The 22,462-nt window shown below is 35.6% G+C and overlaps 1 protein-coding gene across 4 annotated transcripts in view; it reads left to right on the top strand.

Annotated features, from left to right (window-relative positions):
* Nucleotides 1-22,462, top strand: part of ARHGAP32 (Rho GTPase activating protein 32) — a 320,326-nt gene that overhangs the window by 276,509 nt on the left and 21,355 nt on the right. For all 4 annotated transcript variants that reach the window (XM_046685165.1, XM_046685164.1, XM_046685166.1 and 1 more), the window contains 4 exons: nucleotides 6,427-6,576; nucleotides 16,825-16,927; nucleotides 18,287-18,431; nucleotides 18,869-18,951. In XM_046685165.1, the coding sequence (XP_046541121.1) occupies nucleotides 6,427-6,576; nucleotides 16,825-16,927; nucleotides 18,287-18,431; nucleotides 18,869-18,951 (481 nt within the window). The remainder of the gene's footprint in view (nucleotides 1-6,426; nucleotides 6,577-16,824; nucleotides 16,928-18,286; nucleotides 18,432-18,868; nucleotides 18,952-22,462) is intronic.

Here is a 22,462-nt window from a genome sequence, read left to right as displayed (position 1 = left end):
AATTTTTTAGAGCATTGTATTTAGGACAACTTTTTAGTCCGTGTATATAATAACAAAGTAAGAAAAGAGTCAATTTGATAGTGCTTAGAGAAAAATCCTTTCTTTGTATTTATTGATATGAATAGATGTGTTCTTATGCCTTAAATAAAAGCAAATTTATGGCATTTCATATTAAAATTCATATCTTTTCATATTTATTTAACATAAAATATTTCAAAGTATACAACAGAGACTTAGAATTTGGGAGGTTGTAAGAGACCCTTAAATATCATATAGTTCAGTTGCCTATATTTCTATTCCCCTCTGTTAAATTTCTACCAAACCGGCATCGAATCTGTGTTTGAAAACTGCGTAAAAGACAGGATGTTGTGTACAGTTTTGAAAATCCATTGGCCATGCTAAGCATTGCACTCTTACTTTATTCTCCCTTAGGTTTAATCAGGATAGTCTCCTCATGTGCATGCATCCCTCTCCTACCCTCTCGTTTTGTCTGCTTGACTTCTGAATTTATTATAGATCTTAAAACTTGATGCATAAAGTCATCTTTCTTTACACCCTGAAAATTAATCCAAACCCAGACTTCTCTCACATCAGTCTAGAAGCTTTCTGAGAACCAATTTAGAGAACTCTAGTTTAAGTAAAGTATGGGAACGTAATAATTCTTTGGTTTTTCTGGAGAAATGTTATACTTATGTAACTAGAAATAGTGCCCCACCTCTCCATGTCAAGGTTCACTATAGCTTACTGAACTGTATGTTTTTAGTGTGTCGCTGTAAACTGGTTATTAGTATCATAAAGATTTACCTTGGAGATAGTAAGTTGTTTGTCGTACTGCCAAAGCTTTTAACTACTGGAAAGACTGGTCTGGTTGGGTTTGTCTCAGGTTTGAAAAAAGATTGCAGATACAAAATCTATCATGTCTAATATGGAAGAAGTTAGCATCGTGGCGCATATTGCATTTTAACTCTAGAATAGGGAATTTGTATACAGAATGGTATGATTTGCTTTTGTCTAAGTATTGTTTTGTGTTTATTTTTGATGTATTTTATCTGTAAAAATGCCATTGTTATCATTTTTGTTTCACTTGTCCAGCGTGTTTGGTGGACCTTAACCCTAAACTAACACCCTTACCCCTGCATTCTGGTGTTCCTCCGTTGAAATGTGTTTATAAGCACTTAACTATCTAAAACCAAACCCCAACTCTACCTTCCTCAGTGGAAGTCTTCTGATGTAATTGACAGGATTCCATACTTCTATTCCTCAAAAGATAGTTTTACTAACTAGTTTACTAGATTGTTATAATGAACAGGAAGGCAACGAGTGGGAAACAGTGTGTGTCCTAAATAAGCTCCAAGCTCTTGACCATTTTATTGTCTGAGAAATGGGAAGAAAATATAAAGTGAAAAAATATGAAGAGACATTTATATTTGGAAGTATTGTTAGATCTTCAAATTTAAATATAACTACATTGAATGTTTTTATTTAAATATCTAATGCAATGAGATTTCTCTATCTTGATAGATATTGATTAATTATGGATGCCAGAGCTTTTCATCACAACTATCTATACCACAGTGGATTAGAATGCCAATTATAATAACAGCAATAACAGCAACACTAAAACTGTATAGAATATAGTTTAATCTTCCTTTGAAGACTTAGAAATTATTTGAGACTGTGTGCTAGGCACAGTTATGAATATTAGTTACTTCAGTGTCTCAGATTCGAATATAGATTGGCAGGAAGACCACACTCACCCCTCCCACTCCCATTACAAGTTTAGATTTAAAGTTCCCAGTTTATTTAGTAATATTTTTTTGGGAAGATAACAGAAGCAAGGTGGCCACACAGAGTAGAAGTCAGGTTGCACATATATCAGCACTGTCCCAGAACCCTTCAGGGCCAAATGGGGGCACAGAGTTGCTACTGATACTCTTCCCTGGTCTTAATTTTGTCTTAGATTGCAGCCCTTATTAATTCAATCTTATGTCGTTATTTAGGAAAAATAAACATGAACAGGCTTTACTCTCATAGGAAAAGATAGCCACGTTTCCTTGTTCTCGAGCCAAACTTAGCACACGAAAAGCAGAGTCAAAGCTGCCTAGTGTCCTGGAAAGTCCAGTTCTACAAGGCTGCCCTCTGACTAATGTAATTTTATTATGTGTGAGAGTTTGGTTGCAGGATGGTGATTATAAATCTATTTCCATAGTTATCATTGAATTGTGAACATGTGTATTTCCTGGTTAATATATAATTAATTCCAATTAATAATTCCAGATATGATGTTGCTAATTGATATGAAAGAAAGAAACATATTTCTTTGTCTTGAGGTGGGGAGCCCAGTTCAATATGGCAAGCTACTCAAGCAGTTTTTTAAGTGTTCTAGCTCCATTTGTGCTGCAAATTGTTACTTCCTTCCTTCCTTTCTTATGGGGAGTGTTGCTGTGGACTCATGGATTTTTACTTACTTGATATTTTACAATAAGTTGTAGTCATTCTTTATGATGTTCGCATCTTTATGATGTCCCAGAGCTGGCCAGTGGGAGTCCATTCCACTCAATCCTTTTGACATCTCCTAATGGTGGTTTGCTATCTGTCACAACTAAATTTCCCACATTCACCTTGTACTTTCCCTACTATCAACTGGCAAACAGGCGTTTCTCCAAGGAGTCCTGGTTTATTATGTTGGGAATGATATTTAGAAACCCAGCTCTGAGACCAAAGATGTTCATTGCAACTGGAATGTCATTGTTTCTAAGTGTTTTCATTGGCTAGAGCTTAGGGAAAAGGTGTATGTATTTTAATTCCGAGTTTGTGTTCACATTTCCAACTCAAAGTTAACATTACAGGGATTTTTTTTTTTCTTAACTTGATTTTATTATTGCATCTCTTTTCTCTCACACTTAAAATCTTTGTTCCTAATAAATTAATATGTTTATTTTTTTTGTTCCACAATATGTATCAAATTGTTTCAGAATTGCATTACCAATATTATTACCAATGATAAAGCAGTTGAATGAAATTAAATATTAGTTTTTTCCTCTCTAGAATATATCTCATTAAGCATGTACAGTCAGTTTAATGTTTACAAGTAATTTAAAATAATTTCTCTCTGTTGACAGTGTTATCGATTTGATATATTACTAGATACATTTTTTTCAGGTTATTTTCATTATTAGGAGTTTGTTTTTTTAGCTGTGTAATGGTCTCTGGAACCTGGCCCTTGTGTACTTCTTCAACCTCATTTTGTACCACTGTCTTCCTTTCTCACTATACTCACTTCTTCCAACTCAGACCTTCCCTGGTAGTTTCTCTCCCGTCATCACTCTTACTTCGCTCTGCTTATTTTTCTCACTAGCAGCTGAAAGCAATCTGAAGTTACCTTGTTGTCTTAATTTAGGCAGTATCATATAGTGGCTAAGAGTCTGGCTTTTGAGCCAGACCACCTGATTTTGGATCCTGGTTATGTGATCTTAGACATGTTACTTAGCACTCTCTGCCTGAATTTCTTCATCTAAAAATGGGTAATGCTAGTAGTATTTTCCTTATAGGGTTCTGTGAGAAATGAATGGTTAATAAACCATTGTGCAGTTGCTGGTACTTACTAAGCATAAAATAAATGCTGGCTATATTGATATTATCATTTAATTGTTCATTGTCTTTCTGCCCTCAGTGAGCTCTGTGACTGCAAGGAGCTTGTCTCACTTGTTCCCTGCTGTAATCTCAGGGCTTAGAACAGTTCCTGAGATGTAATAGGCACTTACTTAGATGTTGCTGAACCAATAATAGTTAAAATTCAATTCCCATCCATTTGAAACATTCTTGGAAATTTGAGACTAAAAGAATCCTTTCTCATATACATCATATATAGTTGTCAAATTTAACTGATATTTTCATCAAATTTGGCCTCAAAATATTAATGCCCACTGTTAACACGTATCTTGGAAATTCTGACCAATTATTAAAATCAGAAACAGAAATCAGAAATTATCCCTATCAGAAAAAAGAATTATCATATTTGCTTTGAAATAATTATATATCCATGAAATCCAAAATGATCAACTAAAATCTTCCTAAAATTGTTGAGTGTTTAGTAAATGATCAGATTTAAGCTATACATAAAGAAATCATTTTCTAGCATACCAGTAATTACCAGTTAAGACCATAATTGAAGAAAAGTATTAGTCTACAAGAGCAGCAAAAAAATGTAAAATACCTGGTAGTATCCATAACAGGAAATATGTGGAATGTGTCCTTTCATAAAGAAAATTAGGAAACTTTACTGAAAGATATAAAAGGTCTAGAAAAATGATGTCATGCCCTGTTTCCAGGGGGAAATATTGAATATTGTAGAAATTAAAATTCTTCCAAATATATAATGTCAATATATATAAATACGTATGTAAATATGTTATAAATATATTGTTAAATTATAGCAGACCAAACTCATTTGTGTTTTTTTGTAAATCTTGTCAAAATTATTTTAAAGTTCATGTAGAAAATGTTTGAAAATGCACAAAAATGGTTTGATGGCCACTCTTAACAAAGATTCATAGCATGCAATCTACTAGCCAGGAGGGGAGAATAAAACTCATACAAGTCCCATAACTTGTAATATACTAATATTATAATATGTGACATACTTCTGAAGTTACCCAAGTGTGCTATGAATGTCTCATTAGCAGATAAGAGAGCGTGTCATTTAGTTTTACATCAAGAAATCTCAGATACAAGAGAGGTTGTAATTTACCCAGAGTTTCAGAGCATGTCGGAGATAGCATCACAATTTTACTGACGATTCTAAGTAAACTTTAAATAATTGATATAGAAAAAATAAATTTCCCCTTAATCTGTGTGCAGTCTAGCATAACTACCTTGTCCCAGTTTGCCCAGACTTTCCTGATTTTAGCACTGAAAGTCTCGTGTCCCAGGAAACCTCTCAGTTACGGGCAAAGACAGTTACAGTTGATCACCCGCCACAGTTCATAGAAAAGATGCCTAAGTCTGTAAATAGTGTTTCCCATAAAATGAAAAGAAATGGATGGCAAATGTCTGATCTGGTCTGGAGTAACCCAGTTAGTGGTCTGTTTGGCCCCAACTTACTCTCTGCACACACAATTCCTATAAGAGGCTTCATCAGTTCAGAAGATTTAAGATTTGGGTTCACTGAAGAATCCATAGTAGGATTCACTAAGACTCCCGGTAATCATCTGCAAACTGAGTAGGAGGATTGAGGCCATGTGGCTTAGTCTTCTCTCCTGCAGCTAAGCTCTGAGCTTAGGATATTTGTTGTATGTTGCCTTTTTGAGTAATTTTCCTGTAGGCTGCACTTCTCAGCTAAAGTCATTTTTCTAGGGGTTGGTTTGCTTTCAGTTCTTTCACTATTGTCTTTCTAAGAGATCAATCAGTAGAAATATTTTACTATATATTAATTTACTTATCTCTTGCCTTGATTTACAAAGGATTTAAGGTGATTTATTTAGTATACTACAGACTAATGTTAATAGAAGATCTAATGCTTTATTTTTTTATGTGTGTGTGTTTTGTATTTATATAGCCATTAGCTTGACAAGTGTGTTTTATATCGTAATGAGATTGTCTTCATTATAAAATGAGAAAGGGGAAGTTTTGTCTTTTTTCAGTTTTACTTTCCAGATTACAAATGCTTTGAAAATTTCTGACCACCAAGTAAGATACAGTTGTCCCTTGCTATCTGCGGGGACTGGTTCCAGGACCCCCGAGTATACTAAAATCCGAGGATGTTTATTGCATACAACTTGTGCACATCTTCCTATATACTTTAAATCATCTCTAACTTACTTATAATACCTAATACAATGTAAATTCTATGTAAATAGTTGTTAAACTGTTTCATTTAGAGAATAATGACAAGGAAAAATGTCTATACATGGTCAATACAGATGCAACCATTGTAGGCCTTTGAATCTGCAGTTGGTTGAATCTGCAGATGCAGAACTCATGGAGAGCTTACTATATTTTAGAAAGTGGCTAGAAATGCAAACCAAATTTACAACATTTTAAGTCTTACTTATTATGAAGATCTCCAAAGCACTATATTAGAGTAAAACTCAGGTCCCAGTCTCAATCCTGTAGCGTTCTCAGATTTGCAGTGGGAAGACGGCTAGTTTGCCAAACTTGATTTAAGGGTCCCAGATTACAATACTTAAATTTGCTTACAATCCCATCAAGTAAGATCATAGGCTGGTGAGAAGAAAGTGAAAAATTATCATGTTATTTATAAAGCAACTTCCTAAACTTCTGTTGAAAATTTCCTACAGAATATAAAGTGTACCTGTATAGATTATTTTGCTGTAAGCCTGTTGAAATATCCATTTCTTTTCACACCAAGTAAAATGTAACCTCTTGACACAACTAAGATATTTTCTCTTTATTATTATTTTTCAGTGTCTAAAAAGCACGGCAAGCTCATTACTTTCTTACGTACATTCATGAAGTCTCGTCCAACAAAACAGAAGCTGAAACAACGGGGGATCTTGAAAGAGAGGGTATTTGGTTGTGACCTGGGGGAGCACCTTCTGAATTCTGGTTTTGAAGGTAAAACTAAAATTTGTAAGCTGGTAATTTCAGTTTCTGACCTCTCCATATTGATTTTCTTTAATCAGTTACAAGGTAGGTTAGGCAAGCGATATCTGTTCCATTTGGATTCAGCAGCATGCGTTGGACTTTCTCAGGTACTCATCTTAGTTCCGGGGATAGCTGAGAATAAACACAGGGTGAGAAGGCACTTTGCACCAGAGATGCTTAGAATCTGTTTAAGAAGAGTCAGACATTCACACAAAGGGTATAGTAACACTGTTGTTTGCATTATTTTTATATCTGTCCAGATAACTTCTTCAGCCAGTTTTCCCTTTCATATTTTATCCTAAAATATTTATTTAATTTCTCTTGAAAAACACAATCATAGTTTTGAGACTATAAGATACCAAGACCAGTCTCTCAACTTTTATAGCTAAAAATTTAAATTCCTTTCTCTATAAATTAAATTCTGACTCAAGAATTCAGTAGGTGGATGAGTAGAGGAGAGTATGAATGGAAAGGAAGAAAGGAAAAGTGGAGTTTTACTATTTAAAATAGTACTTTTGTCTACAATCTCCTTTAGAGAAGCTAGAATATTAAGAACTATCTATCTATATTGCTGATAAGTACCAGAAATAGATGATTTGTGAAATTCTGAATCTGGGGGGAAATACCCATTGTATTTTTTAAGAAGACCACTAATGAAAACTAGTGTAAATACCATTAGTAATATCGAGTTCAAATGAAGGCCTTACTCACTGCTTACAGAATACCACTATACTTAAAATATGAATTCAATGCAAACTTTACCATGTTTCTTAAGGGAGAAGACGAAATATTATTTTAAACAGATGTTATTCCCAAACTAATATCAACTTAATACACTTACGAAACCCTGAGGATTATTTTTGCAATTAGTCAAAATGCACATAGTAAAATAAGCCAATGAGACTATCAAAGAGCATTGTGGTAGAAAACGTCAGTGATAGGATAGGGGACATCTAGCTTTACCAGATGTTAAATCCAACTTCAATACTAGAATTTTGTTAGTGTGGAGAAAGAGATGGGAGTGAAATAGCTTGGAATGTTCAGAGTAGTCATTTCTATCAGTAAGACTCCATTATGATAAAGTATGGCTTTAAAACCAGGTCATGAGGAGGGACTCCCTGTTATATTGAGATAATGAAATAGCAATTTTGAAAAAAGCATTCCCATTTTATGACACTAAAATTCCAAATGTATAAAAGATTTAACTATTTTAAACTTCTAGAAATGCTAATGTGAAATGGTTTTGTTTTCAGATCAAAAAGGGATAGTAGCCTTCTCAGATAAAAAAACATTATAAAGGAAGAAGTGGTTTCAAATAAATAATTCCTACAAAATGAAAATAACAAATGTAGAGGAAAAGTACCACAGACTGGGAAAATAACCCATTTTTGGATATGATGAAATGCTGCTAATATAGTATATGAGAATATCATTCAGATTTTTGAGAAAATTAAGTCCCTGAGTAGAAGAATGGAGAAAAAATATAAACGTATAATTTTCATAGGGAGATAAGATTGTAAACAAAATACAGAAAAGTGTTTATGTTCATTTGTAGTCATGGAAATGTGTCCTAAGCAATTTTAAGATACCGTTTTACATTGGTAAACACTGTTAATATAACAAAGGTGTTTTTCTAAATTGTGATATCCAGTGCCATTAAAAATAGCAGTTATTTGTACAAAAAGGTAAAAATTTTTGGTTTCAAGTAGCTCTGTGAGTTACTATCTTTTTGAAAAACATTTTGGCACTTCACAGCAAGAGTTTGTGGTGTTCCTTTCATGGAGTGATCCTCCTTAGGGATTTGTCCTCGGCTTATATTTCAATAGAAGCACAAATGTTCATTATAACACTGTATGAGAGCCAAAAAAATTTAGGGAAATTCAACTTTTAGGGAAGTTGTTCTGTAGATTATGAAGCTATCAAAAATTGTAAATTTTAATGTAGAAATTTGAAAAATGTTATATATCAACAGTAGGTATACCTTTTTGAAAGTACAGATCTTAGGTGATACGTAAAATGAATATAATTATAGTAGCGTATTAGATGTAGAGAATATCTTTGTGATTTTCTTTCTTAGTTGTCTTGCATTAGAAATTAATTTAATAGTCTTGGAAGAGAAAACTCTGCTAAAGGTCTATCCAGAGGAGAAAGTCTATATTCAAATGATTAGCAAAACAAAAAAATTAACTTGTGACAGAGTGTAATTGTAATTTGAAATACCTGAAGAGGTAGAAACATTGAAGACTGAGGTCAGATACATTCTGGTACATTCTAGTTGGCATAGTAAAATAGTTTTCTGTTTGACTGGGGACGGTGAAAAATGAAGAATATTCATATGAAGGACATTCATTTGAATATTCAAATGAAGACTTTATTAACAGGAAAAAGGAAACCTTTGAAGTTTTGTTGACCTTAAACGAATAGCCAATTATTTCTCCAGCAAAAATGGATTTATTCGTGACCAGCAAAGAACTGTATTCCAGGGTCTGGAACCGTGGCAAGCCACATGCAAGTCCCCCAGCAGCAAGGGAGGAGAAACTCTTAGAGAGGAGAAGAGTAGCTTGGAAGGGCTATTCTAAGCAGAGTTCCAGGTGTAGCAGCTTTCCATTGGCTGAGCTGTGACAGTCTCTCATTGGCTGAGCTTCTTGCTGGTGAAAAAAAAAAAAAAAAAGTCTGTCTTTTTCCTGTTGGGCTCTGCTATTGATGTAGGGCCTAAGAGTTTCCCTGGTTGGCCTCCTGGCTCCAATTTAATGAGGTTTCTGTCTATTAATTTCCACGTTTTCCCCTTTTGATTGAGATCTTTCTTTGAAAGCATTGCTGATCAAGAGTAAGGGCTTTCTGGTTTCGGCAGCCTTTTATCCCTGAATGCCAGGAAGGACCTTTCCTGGGTGTTGTGTCCCATGTTGGATGGAAAGTGCACGGTTTAGAACTCTGTCATGGCCACATTTGAGTAACAACAAAGGGTAGACAAAACTCAGGCATTTTTCTTTTGTAAAGTCCATTTGTTATCGAGATCATAGGCATTACAGATCATCTGGAGCATTTGTCATAGTCAAAAGTTTGGTAGACAAAATTCCAACAGGGCTGGTCCAGGCATCTTGGGAAAGCTGTCTCATCAGATGTCATCTGCTTCAATTTTGGGAAATCTTTACTTTCGGATCACCAGATGATGTGCAGGTTCAGTCAGGGATTGGTGCTTTCTTTAGGTATACCACGTGAATCCAAGAGTCCATTCCTTGGAGTTTTGTGGCACAAGGATTACTTAACAGTACCGGACAGGGGAAGGAACAGAGAGAGATGGCCCCAGAGGCAGGGCCCGAGCACGAGGAGCTGGGCAAGAGGAACATGAAGCTTCGGAAACCATTTTATCTTTCTTTAATCTTTTGTTTGCCTCGGTTAATCTTAAAATTTTCTTTTGCAAAGAGGCAATTTTAGACTCCTCATAACGTTTGGGAGCCTCAAGATACCAATTGAAATGGGCAGTCCATTCAGCTTTGGAAATTACAGATCTGTGGTTGTCCAGTTCAGTTTTAAGAAAACTTTAAGATTGGGGAGTTCAGAAGTTTCCCATGATGGCCATTGGTATTCTAAATTACTTTTCATTAAGTTGGTCCATTTAGGTAGAAATGTGTATGAGGAGTGACTGTGGTTTTTAAACATAAAATTGACCAGCATCCGGTGGGGGGGGGGGGGGATACCCTCAAAATATTTAGATAACTGGGATCCAGTTTCTTAAGAGGTTTTTCTCTAGAGCAAAGGAATAATTCTCAAACATCCTAAACAGCTCAGGCAGCCTGCAGGCTTAATACCAGCCAGTTCCATTAGAACAGTCTGATTTCAGTAAGGTGGACCAAATGTTGAATCAACACAGTTCCAGAGGAAAAGTCTAGTTCCAAAGGGCATCGACTGAAGTTTTATCAATGTGCATCTAAGGAACAGTCTGCTGCCAAGGGAGTCAGGCGGAAGGCTGGACTAGCACAGTTTTAAGGAAACAATCCAAAAGTTGGACCAAAGGCCAGCACATTTTCAGTATAAGCAGTCCAGTTCCAAAGGGAATCGGACCAAAGGCTAGCACAGTTCGAAGAGCCAGGGCAAAGTGCTACCTGAGTACTCACAGACAAACAAGGGCTTACTCAGAAAAGGATGAAGCCTTAAAATAGGTCTCATAAAGGCTGGGGAGCCTCAACTGCAAAAGAGTGGAAGCTGGGATCCAGGAGAAAGACTGACCCTCAGACTCCAGGGTCAACAAGAAAAGCGGTCAGCTCAGTGGGCTCTTTTGTGGGTACCACACCTGTTTGCTCACCGGCCTCAGAGTCCTTGGGAATCATCTCTGGACCTCCATCCGGGCCACCAAAATATTGACCTTAAACAAATAGCCATTTTTTTCTCCAGCAAAAATGGGTTTATTTGGGATCAGCAAAGAATTACAATTTGGGGTCTGCAACCATGGTGGGACATGTGCAAGTCCCCCTCAACAAGGAGTGGAGAAACTCTTATGGAGAGGAAGCGGAAGTTGGGAGGGCTATTGTAAACAGAGGCTGAGGTGTAGCAGCTTTTCATTTTCTGAGTGGTGGCAGTCTCTCGTTGGCAGTCAGAGAGAGGATCTGTCTTCTTTCTGTTGGGCTGTTTTCAACATAAGGTGTGAGAGCTCCCCCCTTTGGCCGCCTGACTTGAATTTAATGAAGTTTCTTGTTTATCAATTTCTGTAGTTGATTAACTAAAATTTTTATTAGGAAAGAAAATGGTTTTTAATATTTAAATGATTTAGTAGTTTGATTTGATAAATATGTGGGGAGTTAAAGCTTTTTAAGGTTTTGAGACTTCATATATACTGTATATAACCTATAAGTACAGTTACTCCATATGTGTATGTATGTGTGTATATATAGAGAGAGAGAGGGAGACTATTTTAAAGTCTAAGTTAAGTAGAAATAAATGTATATTATGTATAATATTGAAAGTCTAAGTGAAAACAATCATGAGGAAGAATGATATATTTGTATAATATGTATAATTGTAAGGAGAGATGAGATATAAATATAGATAGCTAGATAGATATAATTCTAGAATGTGTATAATCTTCTTTCTCATGATTATTCTGTTTTAGTTTGGACTTTAAAATAGTGTCCTACTCTATATAAAATAGGTTTTCACCAGATTTTTCTAAGAAGGAGGCTCATATCAGAATAATGTTTTGCTAAGTGACTCATTCTCTAAATTATATTCCTAGTGAGTAATCAACTATATAGAGAGATTATCCTGTTTCTGAACTTTTGAGTACTTCGCTGTTGGAGCAAGTGACAAACTTGACCTGTTTATTCTATACAAAATGTTGTAAGAAATCATGCAGCAGCCTGACAAGGCATTTTTTTTTTAAAAAGACTTTTATTTGTGATCCCTGCTGCCAGGATTCCCTCAGGATGATCTTACAGAGTTTCAGCTACCACAAACCACAATTGAGTTGATTAAAGACTATATCACAGTTATCTATATAGCTGATGTTTTAAAAATCTGCCCACATAGTGCTTTTTTTGTGAATAGGTCAGACTAATTTGTCTCTCTCTCTCCCCCTGCCTCTCTCCCCCTCCCTCCATCCCTCCCTTCCTTCATTCCTTCCTTCCTTCCTTTCTGAGGAAGATTGACCCTGAGCTAACACCTGTTGCCAATCCTCCTCTTTTTGCTTGAGGAAGATTGGCCCTGATCTAATGTGCCCATCTTCCTCTATTTTGTATGTGGGACGCCACCACAGCATGACTTGATGAGTGGTGTAGGTCCGCACCTGGGATCCGAACCCAAGAACCCTGGGCCACTGAAGTGGAGCACGCTGAACGTAACCACTATGCCACTGGGCTGGCCCTTTAAAGTCAAAAATTTTTATCTTAGTTTCTTTTTTCTTTTTGTATCTCTTTTTCTTTTTGTGTTTTTTTATATCTCTTTTTGTTCAACCTTGCTTAGATGTGATCATTGCTATAAGGGGAGTGTTTTCCAGTTTGTTCTGCCATGCTCATTAGCTTCCAAACATCAATTCAGCAAGTTTTAGTTGTACTTAGAAGTTTTGGGTGTTTGCATTCTTAGTAAGTGTGATAGGAGAGGACAGATGCCAGTGTATCATTTCTTTCTGAAAAATGACAGGTTTGATAACTGCAGTGTTCATGTGTTCTCTAACTATAATAAAATCTATTCTAATGAAACAGAGTTTTCAGGTGTCATAGATTTTTTCATAGGATTTGTTTTATTTACTGCACATATTTGAAAACAAAGTTCCTGAACATGAGATTGCTTAAAAAAAAGAACTTTGTAGGAAAATAGGTAAAATTATATTTGGTACAAAATATAAAAAATGTTTTAAAACTCAAGGTGAGGAAACTATTGCCTCAATGTATTTCTGTGTTTGATGGTATTTGACCCTTTCAGCAAGAGGTCTTTTTTTTCTGGGGGTGAGGAGGGAAGGGGAGGAAGATTGGCTCTGAGCTAACATCTGTTGCCCATCTTCCTGTTTTTTTTCCTTCTCCCCAAAGCCCCAGTACAAAGTTGTATATCCTAGTTATGAATCATTCTACTACTTCTATGTGGGATCCCGCCACAGCATGGCTTGATGAGTGATGTGTAGGTCTGTGTCCAGGATCCGAACTGGCGAACCCCAGGCTGCTGAAGCAGAGTGCGTGAACCCAACCACTCAACCACAAGGCCGGCCCCAAGATACCTTTTCAAAATTTGGGTTTCTTCCAATAATATATTGGGTTTCTATATTGCTTTTTTATACGTTTGTGAAAAAGAAACCATATCTTTTCTCTTTTTATCTTCTGACACTATTCTTCAGTTTCTACTCTCTTTTCTTCAAAATGAAAATTTATGCTTTTCTGTTTCATTTTGCTACCTATTTTAATTAAATGTCTCATTTGTCTCTCTTAAAGTCGCAAGTAATAGCAGTATTCAGTTATGTAATTTTATTTATTAAGCCCTATCATTTGATTGTTTTGTGGACAGTCAGTCCTTTCACTAAGGGAACATAAAATGTAAAGAAACAATTCATATGTCTCCCCTGAAGTACTGTGTCTGCAGGAGCTTAGCTGTATTATCAGAGAAAGACTTCTAACTCGCAGTCATTTCAAAGTTTGCCTACTTGTTAGGAGAACATAAACAGGTATGCATCTAATGTCACATGGTTGTTAAGACTTCCAAGAAAGTTAGCTATACGTTGTTTTTAATGGATGGTAGCCTATTTTTATGAAAACTATAATGCGTACCAGGAAAATATGATAATACAGAAGCAAAATCCTGTGCTCTGAAGAGTTTTCTTCCAAGGCAAACCTTTTGTGTACCTGGGTGAGTTAGCATGCTAACTTGGAGTATACATAATGAGAAGCATCTTTTAAGAAAAAAAATACAGCTTTGTTTTTCTTTCTTTCTTTAAGTAATTATATTAATTGTCCGAATAATTTCTAAATATATTTCCTTTGAAGTCGGTGATATAAATTTTCCAACCCCAAATTTTATTATTCTACCTCCAGTTTGTAGGATAGAAACCAGAGAACCTGAGGTTATCATTGATGGAACAATATTAGAAATAGGACTGGGGCTGGCCCTGTGGCCGAGTGGTTAAGTTCGCGAGCTCCACTTTGGTGGCCCAGGGTTCATTGGTTTGGATCCTGGGCATGGACATGGCACCACTCATCAGGCCACGCTGAGGCGGTGTCCAACGTAGCACAACCAGAAGAACCTACAACTAGAGTACACAACTATGTACTCTGGAGCTTTGGGGAGAAGAAGAAAAAGCAAAAGAAGATTGGCAACAGATGTTAGCTCAGGTGCCAATCTAAAAAAAAAAAAGAGAAATAGGATTCCAGCTCATAAAGATACTTTTTGATATTTTGCATATCATTTTGACATAGGGATTGCTTTTTTTTTTTTTAAGATTTTATTTTTTTTTTTCCTTTTTCTCCCCAAAGCCCCCCGGTACATAGTTGTATATTCTTCATTGTGGGTCCTTCTAGTTGTGGCACGTGGGACGCTGCCTCAGTGTGGCTTGATGAGCAGTGCCATGTCCCCACCCAGGAATCGAACCAATGAAACACTGGGCTACCTACAGTGGAGCGTGCGAACTTAACCACTCGGCCACGGGGCCAGCCCCAGGGATTGCTTTTATTATAAGTCAGATCACGAAAAGTACAAGACACCTCTGCCTGCCCTTCATCTCCACCACATAAACATATTCCCTTTCTTGTTACTAAAATTCTTGAATGTTTTTAGAGATATAAAGTATACATTTGAAAATGAATACAGGTCCGTATGAAAACTAAGATCCTTACTCTGCTGACTTGGTCAGGTAACTTTGTCAGGCTCACGGGGTACCTGTAAATTAATTCATTTGCTCATTTTATACATTGTGTCAGGACAGTGCTCCTGGATTTTGAATATTCAAGGATGAATGGAGCATAGTTTTTGCCCTTGAAGAGCCTGACTAAGAAGGAGTAATTGTTGTATAAACAAATAATTAATGAAAGTGACATAGTTCTATGGGTACCTAGAACATAGTGCTGCACCTAACTCTACTTGGGGATTTTCAAAGAAAGCTTGTTTTGAGAGTGATAGTTCACTTGGGTTTTGCACAACAGCGAAGAGTTTTCTATATGGAGATGGCTGTAGAGGGAGAGTCCAGGTAGAGGAAATTGTTTTGTTGAGGGAATTATAGAGTGGTTGGTTTGTATGGCAAAAGATGAGACTTCATTGGCTTAGAGTTGTGAAATATGGAAGGTGATAACAATAAAATAAATGGAAATTGTGAAGGACCTTGGATTCCAGGCAGTGTATTGCCAAAGTGAAAAACTAGCACTGTACTTGGACTCCTTGAGTTAGATCTCATTTCTGCCTTTTGTTTCTTCCTTGCCCTTGAGTAAAACCTCCTCTAAGACTTAGTTTCCTCTCTGTACAGTGGGGATAATGATAGCACTTTTCCCATAGGATTTCTGTGAAAATTCAGGGAAAGTATCCATCGGAAAGCACTTGGCTTGGCACATGTTACATGCTCAATAATGTAGCTGCTTTTTAAAAAAATAACTCAAAACTAAGGAGTTTAAGTTTTAAATGTAAGTTACAGGATCTGACAGAATTTAAAAGATAGAATGCAGAAAGGACAACAAAAGGCAGAAAAATCAAGGAGAAGTCTGTTGTAATAATAAAAGAATGATATATACTGTAAGTGAAATACATTAGCTAAAATTACCTTATTAAAATAGCTTAATTGTTTCATTCGCCACTCCGGATGTTTTATCCCTAGTTATAGTAGTCTTTTGCAGACCAAATAATATTCTTCCAAGCACCTCTTTTCAGGGATTTTAACTGTCAAATGAACATAGTTACTAAAGTCTGTAAATTTATCAGTCTGCATTGCAAAACAAAGTTCAAATTTCAGCTATTGTAAATTTTTGAATTTTTGTGAAATCTTTGTCATATGTTGGACGTTCTTTTCTAGACTGTTGGCCCAGGATAGTTGTCCATTTGTGTCAGATATTCAGTGAGAGGTAACCAGAGAGAGTCCCCTTCTTTTCTTTCTACTTATTGTTACAGTGCCCTGATGATGAGCTGATAATATGAAGTCAAAACATCAGTAATTTTAATGTAAACCTAGGCAGGAAATTAAAAGATTACATCCATTGAAATTACTTTGGCCTTCTCATTATGTTGGTGTTTTGTTTACTGGCTAAAATGAGAATTAGAATTAACTGTGAAAGGATAAAAGAAACCTTTTTTTAAAAAGTGAACAATTGCTGCACTTACAGGCAGTTACCATGTTGGGATAAGCATTTAACTTTGTGTATCCATTTGCTGTGTATGAAATTCATCTGGAGAGCTGTATTTTTTCTCTTTAATCTGGTATGGTGTTAGGACTAAATAGTTTACCTTAATGTTGTGACATGATCTAAATGAGTCTACTGCAGAAGATCTCAGAGAGACTGTCCTAATAACCTGGGAACTCTGTCACCCACCTGAATGGAACAAGATAGAGCTAGTCTTGTTGTTCAGGAGCCAGTTATCTAGTTTAGAAATGAAATTAAGTAAATACGTCCTCCTCGGTTTTTGTAGTAGATTCTTCTCCTCCCCTTATGACTTTAATTTACAGATTTTATTTTGCTTATGAAAACTAAGACCTTCTCATTTTTTGCTGACTGTTTCCACCAAATACCCCCAATTTAATCCATGTCTGAAAATTCTCTTTAGTACCCCAGGTTCTTCAAAGCTGTACAGCATTCATTGAGAGATATGGCATCGTGGATGGAATATATCGTCTCTCTGGAGTTGCCTCCAACATCCAGAGGCTACGGTAAAACCTTATATGGCATTTTCTTTTTCATTCCTATTGTAATTCGTTAAAATAAATTATTTGAAAATTGAGTCACTTAAATTGATAACCATGATTTTCAGCAAGATTGTTTAGATAAAGTAGAAATAATATCTATGTTGTTCTCTGTATATATTTTTCTAAATGCCTTTTCTTCATTTGTGGTATCAGAAAAACATGTCCCCTTAACCTCTTGAATAATTGTATTTTGTCTCTACAGTACTTGAAGATTTTAGTAAATTGAGTTTGAACCTATGACAAACCATGAGAGATGAAAATTTAAATTATAATAGAATTATTCTTTAGTTCTTAATTAAAATTGATGAAGGTGAAACTTTTTCTACATCTCCTTTGACCCTGGTTCTCTTGGGTATGCTCAAGTATGCATGTGTTATGTATTCCACATCCTCTCCCATTATCTTCTCAGAAACAAAAATAGTGGTAGCCTTTGCAGCAGCAAAAGAAGTTTTATTTTTGCTTAATCTCTTAGATTCTAGTCTATTCTTAATATTTTATTATCCTTTATTTTTCACTGTGGCGCATGATAATTGCCATTATTCTGTAGGGATTTTAATATTCTGGTTGATCACAGAGCTCAGCTCTATTTTCAGGAATACATGTTTGGAAAATATTGAAATCGTTCTTGTACTAAAGACAGTTTCAGTCTTTAGTTTCCAATACAGCAAATCTCATATTCAGATTTTCCATATACATTAATCCTCTAGGTTGATAAGTGGTCTCATGCTGGTAGATTAATGTTAACCTCCAGGAGAGTGAGCTTAATCTGCCTTAGTATTCTGAGCACAACTTTTATTTCACTCACTTTAATGCTACAGATTTTACTGTCTATTAAAATTTGGTGTTAGCTGGGAATTGCCCTGTATTGTTCCTGGCTTCCTTACCCCTCTTCAGGAAAGCAGTCCTCAGCTGTACTCCTTCTATCTGAGGAATTTCTGTACGTGGCTGTTCATGGACCAGCTGCCACTCAACTCTGGTTTCCAGAATTGCCAAAATATTGGATATTCAATCCATTAGGAATTAGGAGTCCTGTTTTCAGATCTCTGTGTTAAGAGTTGTTCGTTCATATGCATTTCAGAGATTGTTATCCATTTTAGTATTAAAGCTGTGCTCTTAATTTCCATGTTAAAAACACACTTGTCTTATGATCAGAGATCCAATTACTGTTGAAGTCCAAATATAACTTACATGGAAGAGAATCATTTGAAGAAAACCTTCCCTCACTGAGGTAGAGGTTGACACTTCGGACCTTTGCTTTCTATTTTAAAGTCATGTATTTGCTTTTCCTTCAGTGAAATAATTTTGTTTTCTCTTCTTTGTTAGCCATGAATTTGATTCTGAACATGTCCCCGACCTGACAAAAGAACCGTATGTTCAAGACATCCATTCTGTGGGCTCCCTCTGTAAGCTGTACTTCCGAGAGCTCCCAAACCCCCTGCTCACCTACCAGCTCTATGAGAAGTTTTCTGTGAGTACCAGGCACTTTGAAATCAAGCTCTGTTTGGAGTTTTGTTGTGATTTTGTTCAAAACTTGTAAAGATTGTTTTGGTCATGTAAGAAATAGTTCTGTGACTAAAATGCCTCCTTTAAAGAAAACAAGGAAGAGTTATTGCTAGCTAGTCTGTAGTCTGCTGTTTTTCCATTTTCATTCTTTTAGTTTCTGTCTTTGAGCCACTAATCTTATCACCCTTACCATAAAGTTTCTAAATTATCTTTTGGTAGATGTCAATGTCCACGTAGTATGGAAACAAAGTTTACTTCCTTGATACTATATTGTGTTTCCTTGTCGTTCAGCATCAAAGAGTAGAGAGAATTAATCTCAGAGTGAAAACTCAATTGTACAGGAAGAAGTTTCATTTTTACCAGCAAAGCCTACCAGTTTATTTTGCATTATGATTGTTACAGGATGCTGTTTCAGCAGCAACCGATGAAGAAAGGCTGATAAAAATCCACGATGTCATCCAGCAGCTCCCCCCACCACACTACAGGTAAACCACAGGCTGTAAAATACTGGCCAAAAGTAGAAGTCAGTTGATGTATAAAAGTGGTTTTTCTGTAGGTTTCTAACTATTTAAATTTCCTTGGGGTTGTGAGTATTTAAACTTCAATTTTTCCATACATTTATATTTACTAGTCTTTGTATCCCCAGGGCCCGGCACAATAGTTAGCATCCAATAGACACTTAATAAGCGTTGAGTGAATGAATGAATGAATGAATGAACAAATGGATAGTTGACTAAACCTGCTTTTTGTTTGTTTTTTGAGCCACTGAGAAATACTGCTGAAGGTGCTGGGGTGTACGACCACAAGTGTGAATGCTTTACCTGTGAATTACTTATATCCAAAACATGGATACAGCGCTGGGGGCCTTGTTTACTTGTTTCCTTTTTTCCAACCCTCTTTTCTTTTTCACAAGGTGTCCAAGCTACATAGAATCACAAAATCTAGCAAGTGTCTCAGAATGCCTCTTCATGAGACTCACATGATCTGTAAACCTGTGTTTTGTTTTAGGTTTTATTGTTGTTTATTGGTTTGTTAGTGTTGCTACTTTTTAAAACTCAATTTAATTTATATGTTAGTTTGGACTCTCAGAAATATTTTGCTCGTATCCGAGAAAAATAATAAAATTGAGGATGACTGCCATTTAGTGAGAGAAAGAAAACAGCATAGATCATGGATTATAGTCTGTAAAAAAGCAAAAGGTAAAATTTTAAAATTTCAGTTATTGACAAGAAATTAAATTCAGTAAATGTTTTAGTAATACACGAATTAAGTAATTTACTGCTAATTTTTTCAAAATAGCATCATTCATATATATGTATTTTAAAAGTCAGCACTAAATTTGGCACTAAATCAACACTAAAATTTTTAATCAACGTTAAAAATCAGCACTTTTTTTAGTCGACACGATTAGCTATACATGCATGAGACTCAAGGGCCAGAAGGTGACTCAGCATTGACACATTGTTCTCTTCATATAGCCTGTCTTGAGAGGAAAGAGGAAATTAAAGAGGTCTTGAGAACCCATAGAAGAGTGGAAAAAAACCAACTCAAAAGAGCTTTTGTGAAGCAAGCTCAAGAAATTTAGGTATTTAGCCCTGAAAAAGAAGGCTGAGGAGACAAATCTGATCAATAAGCAGTTATTGAAGAATACCTTTAAGGGAGAAGAGAAATTTTTTTTAACTTAACCAGAAAAAGAAACCTAGTAAAGTTTAAGAATATTGGCTTTGATAGATAAACCTGACTTTGAATTTCCAGCTTCATCTCTTACTAGCTATGTGACTTCTCTAAGCATCAATCTCCATATCTGTGGAAAGAATACCAATAATACCTCGAGGATTTTTTTAAGTATTAAAATGAGATTAAATATGTGAATGAGTCTGGCTCTTACTGTTTTTTTAATATAAAGCATAGCAAGACAGATTGATTAGATTTAAGCCAAGACTTCTTGACTTGGTGGTTTTATATGCAGTACCATGTAAATCTATTGTTTTTCTCTAAATGAAAAGAAAGATCCATATAACATTTGTGCATAGTTTTAAAAAGTCAAGTGGTGTGCAGAGCTGACAGTGGAAAAAGCAGTCTCCTGCTGCACACCTCCCCCTTTCTAATCGCTCTTTCCCAGAAGTCATCGTTCTCTCAATTCTTTCTTCTGGAGTTTACTTCATGTTTCTAAATAGCATGCTGATGATTTTATTTGTTGATTTTTCATTTTTAAATATTATTTTTTGCCCTTTTTTTGGTAGCTCCATAAAAAGCGTTTTATGCTGTCTTGTGACTTCACCATTTCCTATACCACACAAACACACACTTCCACTTCTCATCTTCATAGTCTAGTATGTCAGCATTTGGAGTTACATCAGTATTCATTGTCCACATTGTAATAACTATGTAACTGTTATTCCCAACTGTACCCTAACAGTATACTAGAATTATATTTCCTTTCTGGGATAACTTTGTGGAGTGATTCCCCATTTTTGGCTTGCTAAGTTTCTATTTATCACTAATTTATTCCTCAAACTCACTAACAGAATTATAAATGCTCTTTTGGTGTGTTCAGACATATCAAGTACCACCCCAACCCCGGCCATGAAAACATCCCTCACTATTGATTGCTCTCTAGATCTACAACCCAGCTGTCAACCCTGTAGCCTCATCCTGGAAATCCCCTTCATCACTCCTTCATGAGTTAGATCTTTTCTTTTCTGGATCTCTTGCTGTCATCTTCCTTGTTTTTACTCTGTGTTTGTAGTATATATCTTCAGTATCTTCCTGAGAAAAGGAAGCTTTTCTTTGATATGAAAATGTTCTTATTCTAGTCTTGCATTTGATTGATAGTTGGCTATAAAATTTTAGTCTTTAAATAATTTTTCCCACAATTTTGATGGTATTACATGATTGTCATCTAAGCAAAAATACTGCAGCAAAGTCTAGTACTAGTCTTCCACTTTTTTATATGACCTGTTTTGTTTTGTTTATATGCTTTTAAATTTAGAAGATACCCAGTGGTCACTTTTCATATTGACTCATTTTGGAATGGGTTCTTTTTCATTCTTTACTCTGGGCATTCAGTGGGCCTTTTCCATCTGGAAACTTCTGAGAAATTTTCTTGTATTATATTCTTGGCAGCTCTCATTGCAACTTAGACCCCATCCCTTTTCTCTCTTGTCTTTATATAATGTTATAACTCTTGAACTAACTCTTGCTTTCTCACTTTTTCTTTGTCAATTTCCACATATGAATTTCTTCCAATCCATCAATTGATTTAAAAAAAATTTATTTCCAAGCACTAACTAACCAGCTGCCTGTGCACCTGCCTGTCTGCCTGCCGCCATCCTTCCTTCCTTCCCTCCGCTAGTCCTCCCTCCCTCTGTTTTTCGTTTCTGTGGATGTTCCTACCTTATAGTATCCTATTCTTGTTTCATGGATATAATCTCTTCTCTCTATGAGAATATTATTGGTAATTATAGGTTTGGTTTTGTTTTAAATTGTTCTGTGCTCATCACAGTATTTGTTTCTTCTTCATTTGGCAGCTCACTAATATCAAGACTTTGCAAAGTGTTCAACTGAGGTTTTATAGAAGCAAGAAACAAAAATTCTATTGTAAAAAAATCATATTTGATAAATGTTGATAGCATTTAACTTAATTATGAATTAAAATAACCTTACATAAACAGTTACAGAAACACTTGAAATTGGCTTTAAGTAAGCTTATAATTCAAATGATGTTAGTCAAAGTGTTCAGGGATACCACACAGAAACCTATTGGCCAAAAAATTTATTGTGCCTTGGACACCAGTCAGTACATTTTGCAGAGAATTTGAGAGTATCGGTTAATCTGTGGGTGAATTAAAAGAACATCAGTAAGAAGAGACTCTGTCATATAGAGAGAGTATATGTGTGTGTGTGTATATATATACACATATATATCATATAGAGAGAGATATGTGTGTGTGTATATATATCATATAGAGTATATATGTGTGTATGTGTATATAT

Source organism: Equus quagga, chromosome 14, assembly GCF_021613505.1.
Source record: "Equus quagga isolate Etosha38 chromosome 14, UCLA_HA_Equagga_1.0, whole genome shotgun sequence".
In the NCBI taxonomy this organism is placed as follows: domain Eukaryota; kingdom Metazoa; phylum Chordata; class Mammalia; order Perissodactyla; family Equidae; genus Equus; species Equus quagga.
Note: the sequence above shows the minus strand (reverse complement) of the source record. Positions and strands in the feature narration are given on the sequence as shown.